The 15,157-nt window shown below is 42.9% G+C and overlaps 1 protein-coding gene across 6 annotated transcripts in view; it reads right to left on the bottom strand.

The window, feature by feature from the left end:
• Positions 1-84: 84 nt before the first annotated feature.
• Positions 85-15,157, bottom strand: part of LOC132384725 (ankyrin repeat domain-containing protein 33B-like) — a 59,598-nt gene continuing 44,525 nt past the window's right edge. For 5 of the 6 annotated variants that reach the window (XM_059956134.1, XM_059956133.1, XM_059956132.1 and 2 more), the window contains one exon: positions 85-2,810. In XM_059956134.1, the coding sequence (XP_059812117.1) occupies positions 2,008-2,810 (803 nt within the window). In that variant the 3' untranslated portion in view covers positions 85-2,007. Of the gene's footprint in view, positions 2,811-6,045; positions 13,292-15,157 lie in introns of those variants that run through there. The other variant, XM_059956137.1, reaches the window with a different exon arrangement.

Here is a 15,157-nt window from a genome sequence, read left to right as displayed (position 1 = left end):
TTTAGTTTTTAAAAATCTTACTCAGTTGTAGAAAATCACCTCCATTCTAAAGCTGCAGTACATTGGACAAATTACTGATTAACAGCCTTGGAACCATTTGCCTGTAATTAGTCTTAATTTTATTGTACTTAACATACAATGCACTTATACAAAATATATTCATTCACAGAAATAAAGCAATGAATTTTGATCAATAACGAACCTCAACATAAAATACCTTCACTGTCCGTTCTAACACGATTACACACAATACCTTTTATATGTTAATATTGATAAAATCTGCTACTGCTGTTGCTCGTTGATACACCACACATGATAATATGTTAAAAATATACAATGTCAAAAATACAATTCATTTTCTCTACTCCTAATGAAGGCGTCTGTTCATATCATCTATCAGTGGTTGCCCGCCTGACATTTCTACCTGTGCGGATCTTTAGAGTGAGGTTCATGGCCAAACACAACGCTATTCAATGTGCCTTACTTTCCATTGGGTGTCATTCAAGAGACACAGAAGGCAGAACTTCGGGCTGCTCACAGCCAACCAATGCCCCCAACACGTAGCTATGTGCCTCCCTCCCTCCCTCATATGACCTCCTGGCACAGCTTTTAAGGCACTGATACATTCTTATCGAACCTGCTGCTCCTCATTGAGGAGCACACGTAATAGATTCATATTGAAGAGAAGTCTCAAGCAGTCAGACTTGGCTTGAGTCCCAGCTTCTGTGCTGGAACAACATCCCTTGTGTATAACACTGACCTGCCAGAATGAAAGTCTTACACCCTCATGGCTTTGGATTTAGATTTAGACTCCAGATCTGCACAATCTTTCTACCTTGGCCCATCCCCAAACCTTTCTGTATATTATTGAGGTAATTGGTTCAACTCATTCTCCATCACATTCTGCAGAAGTTTGGATAGAGGTTTCAGTTAGATCTTTAGATTGGGCTTGAGACCATCATCTTTGCCAGGGTGCTGTTTGCATTCATTGCTTACAACCTCCTACACAAGATGGAGAAACCTTTGAACCCATCTCCCTGGTTTGTTTCTGCAAATATATCAAGCTACATATCTGGTGGCACACAATGTTTCTTACATTGAAGCACATCTAGAAGCAGCAACAGTCAGTGTTCTACTAAATGGTGAAAACTCAAAGAGAAGGATTTGTCATTTCACCAAAGTTCAGAAAGTGCTTGATAAACATCAGCAGGTGTCTTGTCTTCACACATTGGTGGTACGGTGCAGGGAACATTGCTGGGTTGTGTTGTTTCTCATCTATATTAACAATCTGGATGATAATATGATAAACTGGACCAGCAAATTTGCGGATGACACCAAGATTGGGGGTACAGTGGACAACGAGGAAGGCTATCAAAGCTTTCAGCGGGATATGAACGAGCCAGAGGAACAGCAGGTGGAATTTAATACAAACAAGTTACACTTTGGTAGGACCAATCAGTGTAGGTCTTACACAGTGAACAGGAGGGATCTGGGAATACAGGCCTATAATTCCTTAAAAGTAATGTCACAGGTAAATAGGGTCATAAAGAGTGCATTTGGCACATTAGCCTTCATAAATTAAAGTACTGAGCAGAAGATTTGGGATGTTATGTTAAATTTGTATAAGACATTGGTGACGCCTAATTTGGAATATTGTATGTATTTCTAGTCACCTACCTACAGGAAAGATATCAATAAGATTGAAAGAGTACAGAAAATAGAGCTAGAGGTCATAGGTTAAGGGTGAAATGTGAAATACTTAACCAGAAACTGAGGGGGATCTTCACTCCGTTTGGATCATACTGCCAGCAGAAGTGCTGGATGAGGGCTTGAATGCAACATTTAAGCGAATGGCCTAATTCTGCTCCTATGTCTTATGTTCTACATGGATGAGAGAAGTATGGAGTGCTATGGTCCAGGTGCAGGTTGATGGGACTAGGCTAAATAATAGTTGAGCACAGACTAGGAGGGCAGAAAAGCCTGCCTCTGTGTTATAACCCAATGGCCCTATGACATAATGCTGTACTCCTGTGCTCTCTTATTCTTTTCCATCAGTTGATTTTTCACAGCCTTGGCTGCTTTTCTGTCTTCCCTCATTTGCTGGTACTTCCATTTTGGAAGAGTGAGTAAATTCTTGTTTTTTGACAATTGCTTTCCCTCTCTTTCATATGTGGGAGGTGAAGCATTGATGAGCTCAATCTGGGGAATGCAGCTGGTGGGCACAGCACAATTCCTGATGGGCAAAGGCAGGGAGGGAAAATCAATTGGATGAGCTCTAGCAGCTTTAGAGCTGATTGACTGGGGCCTCTGCTTTGGCCTTGCTCCATTTCTCTTCTCAGAGTAGACGGGAGGGGTTATGACTCCACCAGGTTCTTCCACATGTTTGCTTTGTTGAAGAGTTTCAGACACCTGAGTCAGAGAGAAACACTTCCTTATTTTGGTCACTGCATCTTGGTGTGTTCCAACAACTGGGGGGCTTGTTGGACAATTGTTCATGCAGGTGGTGGCAATGAATAGATTGGTGGTTATCTTGACTGCGTAGTCCAGCACGTCACCCTTTTCTGGATTGAATGGAACTTTTATTCTCAGCATGGATTTCAGTTGATCGGTAATCTTCTCTGATGTCTTTCCCTTCACAGACAGTTCTCCGTGATTTGACCATTCCGGAGCATATCCAACCTCAACTTGTTTGGCATAGGGCTGCCCCAGCGGCTGCTTGGTTTGGAGAGAATCTTCAAACCTCCCAGTGGGCAGTACCCACTCTTGTGCGGTTCTGCCTCGAGGGGGGTCATTGGCCTTCGCATCTGCCCCTGGTGAAAGCAAGTTATAGGCCATTATTATTGTTTTTCTCCATACAAACCATACAAACAGTGTCCTTGCAACAGGTTACTATTTGTTGGAATAAGCGTTCGGCACGGACTAGAAGGGCCAAGATGGCCTGTTTCCATGCTGTAATTGTTATATGGTTACATGGTTATAAGTTGGCCTGTTGGAAATCAACAGTGAGCCTTCGAGTTCATATCATGACATGAAAACTTTCAAAGAATGACAGAATCAATTATCCATGATAATTCTGATCGCTTCCCCCTGGATAATCTACACAGTAGGAAGTGTTGGCTTACCGAAATTCTTCTGTACTTTAGCCCTGTAGTGATAACAGACTGTTTTTTCAAGAATAATGGAAGAATTTTCAACTGGTGCCTCTAATAGAGCTATGTCTGCACATTGACTAAATCTTACATACACTTTTGAAAATAATTTATTCCCATTCAATAATGGGGACTAGGTCATTATTCTTGTTTTTCTCCATTTGTACGCTCTAAAAAACTACCTCTGACATCACCCCTATACTTCCCTCCAGTCATCTTAAAATTATGCCTCCTCGTTTAAGTCAGTTCCACCCTGGGAAAAAGTTTCTGGCTCTCCACTTAATCTATGCTCCTTCTCATCATACACACCACTATCCAGTCAAGTTTCAGGTAGCTATGAAAAGGGAAAAGGAATGGTCCAAAAATCAAGGACCGAGTTCGAGAGCCACAAGGTAATGTTGCAGCTCTATAAAACCCTGGTTAGACCACAGATGGAGTACTGTGTTTAGTTCTGATCACCTCATTATAGGAAGGATGTGGAAGCTTTAGAGAGGGTGCAGAGGAGGTTTACCAGGACGCTGCCTCGATTAGGGAGCAGGTCTTCTGAGGATAGGTTGATTGAACTAGGGCTTTTCACTTTGGAGCAAAGGAGAATGAGAGGTGATTTGATAGAGGTGTACAAGATAAGAGGCATAGATTGAGTGGATAGCCAGAGACTTTTTCCCAGGGCAGAAATGGCTAATATGAGGGGTCATATTTATAAAATGTTTGGATGAAAATATGGGGGGATGTCAGAGGTAAGTACTTTTACACAGAGAGTGTGAGGTGCATGGAACGCCCTGCCGGGGTGGTGGCAGAGTCTGGTACATTAGGGACATTTAAGAAATTCTTAGATAGGCACGTAGATGACAAAAAGAATGGAGGGCTATGAGAGAGGGAAATGCTAGATTGATCTTGGAGCAGATTAAAAGGTTGGCACAACTGTCAGTCCACCCAGTCTCCAGTGGAATTCAGGACCCTCATGGCTGGAATGCGGAAGTGTTGCTGGCCCATTACCATCACGGCCTCCCAGGGTGCTTGAAAGACAAGCTGTCTACCCAGGAGATACCACCCACCTCAGAAGCCACATGACTTTGGCCCTCTGCATTGACAAGTGTCTAATGGAATGACCACCAACTCATCATCCAGAACCATTTCAGGCTGCAGGACCCTCATCATCAACACCTCCAGAGCCCAGTCAGTAAGGGGGAGCTCCCTTAACCCACCAGGAGTGTGAGCGTCGGTGGAGAAACAACTTGTGTGTTTATTGTGGAGCCGCCGATCTCCCACGCATTAAATACCCACTGTGTCTGGGAAATGGCACTGCCAGGTAAAGGTGAGGGTCTTTCTTTCTGGTGGGCTCCCCTGGCCCCTCGTTCCAGCACCATAGCCTGACTCACTCTCTCTGTCCTCCTCCACACTCTGACAGTTCTACCCACACAGGAGGCTCTGGTGGATTCTGGTGCAGCAGGCAACTTTCATACTCTGTGCACAGCTTGGACTCCCTGCTGTGAGCCTGCCTCTCACCCCTTCTGTATCACAGCCATTGACGGATGTCCCCTGGGGTCTGTGATGGTCAGTGCGTGCACATGGCCTGTGAATATAAGCATCGCGACTCCATCCAATTCCTCCTTATTGACTTGCCCAACACTCCTCTCATTCTGGGTTACCCCGGCTCTCCTCTCACAGCCCTCACTTCACAATTCATTGCTGAGTTGGGGACCCACCTACCTATAAACTTAGTTGACTTCACCCCAAAGATTTGTGGAGACAGAGGAAATCCTTAACCTCACCAAACGTTCACAGGAGTACCATGACCTTGCCATCACCTTCAGTAAGAGGGAGGCAAGCACCCTGCCACCTCACAACTGCGTGATCAACCTCCTCCTGGGCACCACCCTGCCCTGAGGGCGTCTGTTCTCTCTCTTCCCTCCTGAGACCCAAGCCATAAATGACTACCTCATCGTAGCGCTACAGTACAGCTTCATTTGACTATCTTTCCCAGTCCCTAGCGGGTGCAGGATTCTTCCTTGTGTAAAAGAAAGATGGGGGTTCTTCATCTTTGCATTGACTACCATGGACACAACAAAATCATCATTTATGAACCGTTAACCTCTCCCCTTTGCCGATAGCACATTTGAAACACTCCGCAGGGCCCAGATCTTCCCCAGACTGTATCTATGGAGTGTGTACAACCTGATCCGCATCCACCAAGGGGATGAGTGTAAGTCGGTGTTTATAACATCCACGGGTACCTGGTGATGCCTTTCAGACTTTCCAACAGTCCAGTCATTTCCAAACCTTCATCAACAAGATCCTCCCAGACATACAGCAGAGATATGTGTTCATCTACCTCGATGTGTTCATCTTCTCTAAGGACCCCTAAACCACAACTGTCCTGCCCACTCTGTCCTCAAACCAAAATGCCAGTTCCATATCCCAGCCATTTCCTCCCTTGCACCTCAAGGAACTAGAGAAATAACCATGGACCAAAAGAAAGTGCACATCGCCATTGAATGACCTTGACCACACTCTCTCTAACAGCTACAGCACTTCTTGAGCTTCTTCAACTTCTACCTGTACATCAGGGTCCTGATTCACCAATACTGGAATGCTTAGGAGAGGACACAGAGGGATATTCTAGCTGCTAACTGCACCCACTGCCTCCTGGCTAACCACTGGTGGTGCCCAGCCAGGCTACTCTGGCCCGGGGACCATATCTGGCCATCCACCCAAGATCTTACCCTGCTCGCTGACTCCCGCAAGCTGTCACCCTGGTTCATTGGTCCCTTTAAGATTACCCATCACATCAATCCAGTCACTTACCATCTCCAGCTGCCCCTGTCTCTCAGGATCACACCTTCCTTCCATGTGCCCTGCTTCAAGACCATTGAAGACCATGGACCATTCAACTCACCTGAGCCTGAACCTCTGGAACAAAGGATGGTGGAGGGTGTTCCAGTGTACAGGGTTCCCCCATTGATGGATTCATGGCATTGTGGATGGGGTGTGCAGTACCTGGTCGACTGGGATGGGTACAGCCTTGAGGTGACGTTTTGGGCACCATCCTCTTTTATCTCAGATCCATTGCTCATCGAGGAATTCCATCCGACCCACCTGGATCGTTCTGGGCCTTCGGGTGCTGGCCATAGGACAGGGTGTGGGATCGAGTCAGGCCTGCACGTGCAGGCACGTCCCAGTCTCCACCCTGCTACCAGGAGTCACCTACCACTCGTTTCCAAATTATCACCTGCAACCCAGCTCTCATGAACAGTCCTTCTTCGCTGATGACCTCAAATACGGGGTGGCGAGTGCTCGAGGGTAAATAACGTAGCTGTTGATTGGAATTGGATCAAAGGACTGATCCTGATGTTGGAAGTTACATTCGGGCAGGAAGGGAGGTAAAGATGGCAGGAAGTGACGGTGAAGGTGGACGTAGCAAATGGGAGGTGGTATTGGGTGATATCAGTTGTATGGAGGAAGGTGAATGGTGGTTTTCTTGGAAATGGAAATGGAGAATTGTAGTGGCTTATCGTCCAGTGATGAAGGCAAACAGACAGGATTTAAATAAAAGAAGGAAGAGTTTTGTTGAGTTTTGAATGTGGACCTGTTTCTGATATCAATCCAATTAGACTAACTAAGGATTTGAAAAAAAGCATTAGGAAATATTGTCGGTGCAAAATCTTTCAGATGGGGCACTCTTAAACTATTTTGTAAAGTTAGTAAGCAATATGAGAAAGCTTTGAAGTTAAAAGCTGTGGGAGGAAGGGAAGTAACACCGAAGAGTTATATTGAATGACAGAGGCTTTGCGGTGTAATTAGAGGAGTGCTTCCAGTTGTATTCATGGACCAAGTTAATAATAGCTAAGTCAGGAAAAGTTGAGGACATTAAATGTTTAAAAGGATTTTGTGGTGGAGGTTTAATAGATGGCTTATCGGTGTTGATTACATTTGATTGAAAAAATTTGCTGGATAGTATTAGTTTATCTTATGAGTTATATGGTTCAAGTCTGTGCTGCCTCCTCTGAGATTTTTCCAATGCCAGAAGTTTGGCCGTGTAGCAGCTGTGTGTAAGGGTCAAAAGCAGTGTGGTAGATGTGGTGGCGAATGTAATTATGGCAATTGTGGAGAAGCCATAAAGACAAAACATAGCAATTGTGGAGAGGAACTTAGCTCTGCTTATGCAGGATGTCCAGTATATAAGAAAGCTGTGGAAGTGCAGCATGCTTAGGTGGAAATGGGCATTTCATATGCAGCAGCTCTGCAGAAAATACAGAAGACAGTGTCAATGGGTCTTATTAATATCCAGAATACAGATAGTTCAAATACAATGTGTAAAGTCCATGATTGTATAACATAGGGTTCTCTGATTGTTGATAAACTAATGTTTGTCACTTTTATGGCAGATGTGGTAAATTGTAGAGCACAAACTACAAGTAGGGCAGAAAAAAATTAAAATTAAAAGTAGCAGAAAAACATCTAGAAATAAAAGACTTAACTCTAGAAATTATTAGTGGTGCCCGATTTACAAGGAGGAGTCAATAACATTCAGTCTTCAAAGGAGGGTTGTTAATGGTTTTCCTAATCTTACAATGAAATGCTAAAATCCTGTTAGATAAAGGTCAAGAATTTAAGAAATAGATATTGAAAATTTACCAAGTAAACCTGATGTTATATGTACAGAAAACCTGGCTGAATTCTTGTCTAAGTGTTAAGATACGTTGATATAAAACGTGATTGGAAAATGGGCAATGGAGGACGAGAGGCTACCTTTATCAAAAATTGGACAGTACACAGAATTAAGTCAATTGGGGTTGTAATTTGGGGAAAGAATAATAAAGCACAGCTAATTTTTTTTAATAACCCTTGTGTAAAGTTAATGCCTGATATTTTATGAAGTGTGGGTGGAAATGGGAAAAGTAAGGTCATATTGGTGTGGGGATTTTAATGCTCGGTGTACTGTGCGGGGTTGGGAATGGGACAGTGGTGGAAGATTTACTGGAGGAAAAGTGTTTGGTGTGCTTGAATGGTGATGGGAGTACAAGGATAAATCTATGTAACAACTTTGTTTCTGCTATAGACCTTACAACGGTATCTGAGGGTATAGCAAGGATGTGTAACTGGGAAGTGTATAATGATACAGCAGTGGGGAGTTTCATTTCCCCATTATCTGTACAATGGGAATAGCTGTGTATTAGAAGGAACGTTCTCATATCCCCAGATGGAATTTCAAAAAGGCCAATTGGGCTGCATTTGATGATTTATGCAAAAGTAGATATCCTGATCATTTGGTTTTGGAGGATATTGAGTTGAGTAATAATACATTAATACCTCAGTGACACTGAATAGCTCAGGAATCAATTCCCAGATCGTTGGGGGATAATAAAAGAAGAGCTGTTCCCTGGTGGATGGATGAATGCAGAAGAGCTGTGAAGGAGCAGAATAAAGCTTTTAGGAAAGTTAGGCAGTGGAAGTTATTCATCTTTCATACAATATAAAAAGGCTCAAGAAAAGTAGTGAGAAGGATAAAGAAAATGTATTGGAGAATGTACTGTGATAGCATTGGGAAAGAGAGCCAGGTAGGGGAAGTTAGGGTATGACATAGAAAAGGGGGGTGGGGGGGTGAGAAAACTTGATGCATTACCAGTTTTGTATGGTGGGGAGAAAGTTGCAGTTACTGACTCTGAAAAAGCAGAGTTATTAGCAAAACCATATGTTAGTGTACATAGTTCAGCCAATTTAGAAGAGAGGTCTTATAGAGAAACAGTTTTGGCAAGCAACCCTCAGATTGCTGAGAAAAAAGAATGTTCCAGTTCCTGCTTGGATATTGGATTTACATTGCCTGAACTTAAAGGGCTATATGTAAGATAATGGAATGGATAGTTAAAGCAAGACATTCTTACTTTGTGGAAAATTAGCTGTATACCAATCTGGATTTCATAAAGGGAGAATGACCATGGACTTGGTGTTAAATTTAGAATCTGATATTCACAAGGCCCAAGTTGATAAAGAATCAGTGGTAGCAGTTTTCATTGATGTTGAGAAAACTTATGATGTGTCATGGACACAAGAGTTGCTGCTTAAATTGGAAAAGATAGGAAAAGGTGGCAGAAAGTTCAATTGGATTGAAGATTATTTATGTGATAGGAAGATACAAGTTAGGGTGGGAAGAACATTCTGAAGAGTATGAGATAGAGAATGGGATTCCATAGGGGTTAATAATATGATTAACCACAGAGGTTAATGAATGATATTTTTTAAAATGTTGGCTCAGACATTTCCAAATCATTATATGCAGTGTGGATGAGAGGCAGGAATATAAGTTATATAGTAAGGAAAATGTAGACAGCTCTTGATGAAGTAGAGAAATTGATGAAGATTTGCATACTCTGTTGCAAAGGTTCAAGTTATTTGCTTTCCCAAAAGGAACGTTACGCCCACAATTAACCCCAAATGATATGGTAAATTTCTTAAATGAGAGGGAGTAGCAAAGTTTCTACATATGTGGATGAACACAAGGCTAACATGGAAGGTGCATGTGAATAACATTTTAAAGTCTTTAAAGTGATCAAATATCTTGTTGGGTGTGAATGGGATGTGAGCAGGAGGTCACTTAAACAAACATGTATTGCTTTAATCAGGTCTGTCTTTGATTGTGGATGTGTTGCTTTTGGGTCAGCCTCACCAGAGTTGTTAATGCCCTTAGTTGAAATTTAAGATCAAGCATTGAGATTGTTGTCATGCTATTAAATCATCCTCAATTCAGCATTACTGGTAGAAATTATGAAGAGTTTTGAGATGTTGGTGATGAAACATATCCATTCCTTCCTGGGAAGTGACTTAGATCTGCTCCAATTTGCCTACTGTTACAACAGGTCCACAGTAGATACCATTTCATTGGCTCTTCACTCAACCCTGGAACATCTGGACACCAATAATGCATACATCAGGATGCTCTTTATCGACTATAGCTCAGCATTCAACACTATCATCCCCTCAAAACTTAACCAGTAAGCTCCCAGACCCTGGCCTTAATACCTCCTTGTACAATTGAATCCAGGATTTCCTCATTTGAAGACCTCAGTCAGTTTGGATTGCCAACAATATCTCCTCTACGATTTCCATCAGCACAGGTGCGCCACCAGGCCGTGTGTTTAGCCCCCTGCTCTACTCACTTTACACTAATGACTGTTTGGCCAAGCACAGCTCCAATGTCATATTCAAATTTGCTGATGACACCACTGTCACAGGCCAAATCAAAATTGGTGACTAATTCCTATATAGGAGGGAGATTGACAATCTGGCTGGGTGGTACCATACTCAATGTCAGCAAGACTGAGGAGTTGACTATCGACTTCAGGAGGAGGAAACCAAAGATCCATGTGCCAGTCCTCACTGGAAGATCAGAGATGGCGATGGTCAGCAACTTTAAATTCCTTGGTGTTATTATTTCCGAGGAACTGTCCTCAACCCAGCACGTAAGTGCAATTTTGAAGAAAGCACAACAGTGCCTCTACTTTCTTAGGAGTTTGTGGAGATTCATAATGACATCTAAAACTTTGACAAACTTCTATAGGTGTGTTGTGGAGAGGATATTGACTGGCTGCATCACAGCCTGGTATGGAAACACCAATGCCCTTGAACGGAAAATCCTATAAAAAAATAGTGGATACGGCCCAGTCTAGCACAGGTAAAGCCCTCCGCACCACTGAGTACATCAACATGAAGTGTTGTCGTAAAAAAGCAGCATCCATCATCAGGGACCCCCCACCCAGGACATGCTCTCTTCTCGCTGCTGCCACCAGGAAGAAAGTACAAAAGCTTCAGGTCCAACACTGCCACTAGGTTCAGGAAGAGTTACTACCCCTCAAACATCAGGCTCTTGATCCAAAGGGAATAACTTCACTCAGCTTTACTCACCCCATCACTGAACTGTTCCCACAACCTATGGACCCACTTTCAAGGACAGTTCATCTCATGTTCTTGATATTTATTGCTTATTTATCATTACTATTTCTTCTTTTTGTATTTGCACAGTTTGTTGTCTTCTGGGTGGTCTTTCATTGATTTTGTTATGGTTATTATTTTATAGATTTATTGAAAATAAATCTCATGGTTGTATATGGTGATACATATGTACTTTGATAATAGCATTTACTTTGAACTTTGAAAGTGGGTGAAGTACCTTTACATCTTACATAGGTTATAGTTAACAATGGTTTATTGGGTTAATGTAAGTGGACATGAAGTTGGTTATCCAATATTTGTGTTGGGAGCACTGTATTCATAAGGTTTTCAGTTTTGGGTGGATGGAAGTGAATGGTCACAAAATCTTGGATTGTTTAATGTGGAATATAGCCCTTTCTGTCACCCTTCCACAGTTTTTTCTTTGCCTGTCGTTGATTTGGGGCTTCAAGAAAAGATCAAGATGAGGAGTGATTGTGTATCGGTGGCACTGAAAGTTCAGTAATATATACAAGGCAAATATTATGGCTTCTCACATATCTATACAGATGGTTCAAGGGATCCAGTGACCAGGTCGTTCAGGTGTTTCTGTTTATGTTCCAAAGTTTCAGGTGACTATTAAGAAAAGATTATCAGATGAAGTATCAGTATTCACGTTTGATGTGTGGGGTGGCGCTTAGGAGACGATGGCGCCTAACGGCGACTCCTTTGCTTACATCTTCAGAAACAGCCTTTGGGGTTAAATGATTTCGTGGCTCTGGAAGCGGGCGGACTCGAGGTCGGTGCCTCTGCAGGATCTTGGTGTGTCGTGGGAGTACACGGAAGATTGAAAGCAGCTACTGGCTGCTGGCTGTGTGCCCAGAGACCCGAGTTCTTTGGGCACAGAGCTCGGAAAAAGCAACGCAACAGACTTTTAACACCATAAATCAGCAAGTTGTTTTGTTATGTCTCCCCTCTCGCTGTGAAATGGGGACACTTCTTTTTCCCTTATTAGGGAGAGAAAGAGAGAGCCTGTGGTATGTTGAATTACCGGGTGAATGAGTAGCCTTTGGGGTTCTGCAAGTCTGTGTCTTTATTGACGCTTTGCTGCACGCTTCAGTGCTTGGTGCAGGGTGCTGATGCTTTTTTGCTGGTGGGGGTGGGGGGTCATTAATTTGTTGCTGTTTATGCATGGGAGGGGGAGCTTTAGGGTTCTAACATTTAACTGTCATTCATTCTTTGGGTGCACTCTGTTTTCATGGATGTTTGTGAAGAAAAAGAATTTCAGGATGTATATTGTATACATTTCTCTGACATTAAATGTAACTTTGAAACCTTTGAGATAGTTGCTATCATTTTAGCCTTGGAATGGATCGAAGAAGTATACCCTGATTATGTACTTTTGTGCTCTGATTAATCCTCAGTCTTAACATCTATCAAAACAGGTATTTCAAATTGTAGCCAGGCATTGTTCTGGAGATTGGGGAACATCTGTTGAGGCTGCAGGGTCTGGGCTTGTGTATACATTTCTCATGGCTCCCTGCCCATGTTGGGGGTAAATGAAATTAGGTAGCAGACACTCTTTTCAAGTAATCACTTAAAATTAAAGATGTAAATGTAGTAGTGCCGTTGCTTAAGGGAGAGATGAACGACATAATTAGAAAGTCCATTCAATCACCGTGGCAACAAAGTTGGGATAAGGAAAAGGAAGGACGACATTTATATAAAATTCAGAGGATGGTGAAAACTCATCTGGGAGATGGGTATAAAAGGAGGGAAGAAGATATCCTCACATTTATGTATTAGACATACTAGGTTGAATAATTCCTTGTTCAGAATGCATTATACTAGCATTAGGGAGTGCACATATCTACAAACAGTGCAGCATCCATTGAATGGAATTCTTATGAAGTGCAAAGAAAACATCTAATTGCTAAATTGAGATCTTTGGGACAGACACATTTTAACATGAAACATTTGTAAGGATATCATTGTCATTGTAATGAATAGAAGTGCATATTTGACTTTCTGAAAAGCATTAAACTTTTCAATATTATTTGAATATTTTTTGGGGTTAGAATTTATTGGGTATACTTCCTGTCTCTTTTCTCCGCGCTCCAACTCAGTAGGTGATGGTAATTCACTTTATGGTGACAAGAAGAACATTTCTTGTTCTCTTAAACAAACCAAATGGCCTCAACCAGTTGTTCCTGGCCTCCAGTTACCTTGTTGCCTTGTTGTGTTAAGTATCGCTTCTCTCTTGTTTTCTGACCTCTCATGGCTTGTTATTTTGCACTTTATTAGTAAAATGCAAAAATTGCATCAAATTACATTCAACAAGGTACCCCATACAAGGCTTATTGAGAAAGTAAGGAGGCATGGGATCCAAGGGGACCTTGCTCTGTGGATCCAGCACTGGCTTGCCCACAGAAGACAAAGAGTGGTTGTAGACAGGTCATATTCTGCATGGAGGTTGGTGACCAGTGGTGTGCCTCAGGGATCTGTTCTGGGACCCCTTCTCTTCGTGATTTTTATAAATGATCTGGATGCGGAAGTGGAGGGATGGGTTAGTAAGTTTGCTGATGACACAAAGGTTGGGGGTGTTGTGGATAGTGTGGAGGGCTGTCAGAGGTTACAGCGGGACATCAATAGGATGCAAAACTGGGCTGAGAGGTGGCAGATGGAGTTCAACCCAGATAAGTGTGAGGTTGATCATTTTGGTAGGTCAAATATGATGGCAGAATATGGTAAGACTCTTGGCAGTGTGGAGGATCAGAGGATCTTGGGGTGAAAGTCCATAGGACACACAAAGCTGCTGTGCAGGTTGACTCTGTGGTTAAGAAGGCATACGGTGCACTGGCCTTCATCAATTGTGGGATTGAGTTTAAGAGCTGAGAGGTAATGTTGCAGCTTTTTAGGACCCTGATCAGACCCCACTTGGAGTACTGTGCTCAGTTCTGGTCACCTCAGTACAAGAAGGATGTGGAAACTACAGAAAGGGTGCAGAGGAGATTTACAAGAATGTTGCCTGGATTGGGGAACATGCCTTATGAGAATAGGCTGAGTGAATTCGGCCTTTTTTCCTTGGAGCGATGGAGGATGAGAGGTGACCTGATAGAGGTGTATAAGACGATGAGAGGCATTGATTGTGTGGATAGTCAGAGGCTTTTTCCCAGGACTGAAATGGCTAACATGAGAGGGCACAGTTTTAAGGTGCTTGGAAGTAGGTACAGAGGTTAACCAGCTGGTGGCGTAGTGGCATCAGCGCTGGACTTCAGGGCAAGATGTCCCGAGTTCAAATCTGGTGGGGTCCCTTGCACGGTCTCCATCTGTGCCTGGGTTGAGCAACAAAAAAAAAATTAATAAACCTGGAGAGGGATGGTCTCTGCCAGGTTTCAGATGCCCAAGACACGCTGTACAATGAGCAATCACCAAAAAGATCAGTGCAAAAAGCTTGTCATGACAGTGCCCCGACGACTCCACCAGGAGTTAAGGGCGCACACACACACACACACACACACACACACACGATAAGTTTTTTTTAATGCAGAGAGTGGTGAGTGCGTGAAATAGGGTCAGCAATGGTGGTGGAGGTGGATACGACAGGGTCTTTTAACGGACTCCTGGATAGGTACATGGAGCTCAGAAAAATAGAGGGCTATGGGTAGCCCTAGGTAATTTCGAAAGTATGTACATGTTCGGCACAGCTTTGTGGGCCAAAGGGTCTGTATTGTGCTGTAGGTTTTCTGTGTTTCTAAAATATTGTTCATTGTTGAATTGTCTCTGCTGCTCTGCTTTTTGGGTCAAGCTTCCTTTACATTTCCTGACAACAACATTGTGGGCCAAAGGGCCTGCGTTGTACTGTACCATTCCATGTTTTATGTTCAGTTATGTGGGTTGCCTATTTGATTGTGCATACCATCACAGTTAAATACAGTCTTGTATCCCTTCACAGCCAAAGGCAGCCCTGCTTCCACTCTCCAGTCACACAGGTAAATATTCCAACAGAGGTGACAGAAAGGGAACCAGAACAAGGAACACTGGTGAATTTAAATTCAGATCATTTAGTGAGGTATTGCATTTTG

Source organism: Hypanus sabinus, chromosome X1 (assembly GCF_030144855.1).
Source record: "Hypanus sabinus isolate sHypSab1 chromosome X1, sHypSab1.hap1, whole genome shotgun sequence".
NCBI lineage: Eukaryota > Metazoa > Chordata > Chondrichthyes > Myliobatiformes > Dasyatidae > Hypanus > Hypanus sabinus.
The sequence above is the reverse complement of the archived record's forward strand: the minus strand, read 5'-3'. Positions and strand labels throughout refer to the sequence as shown.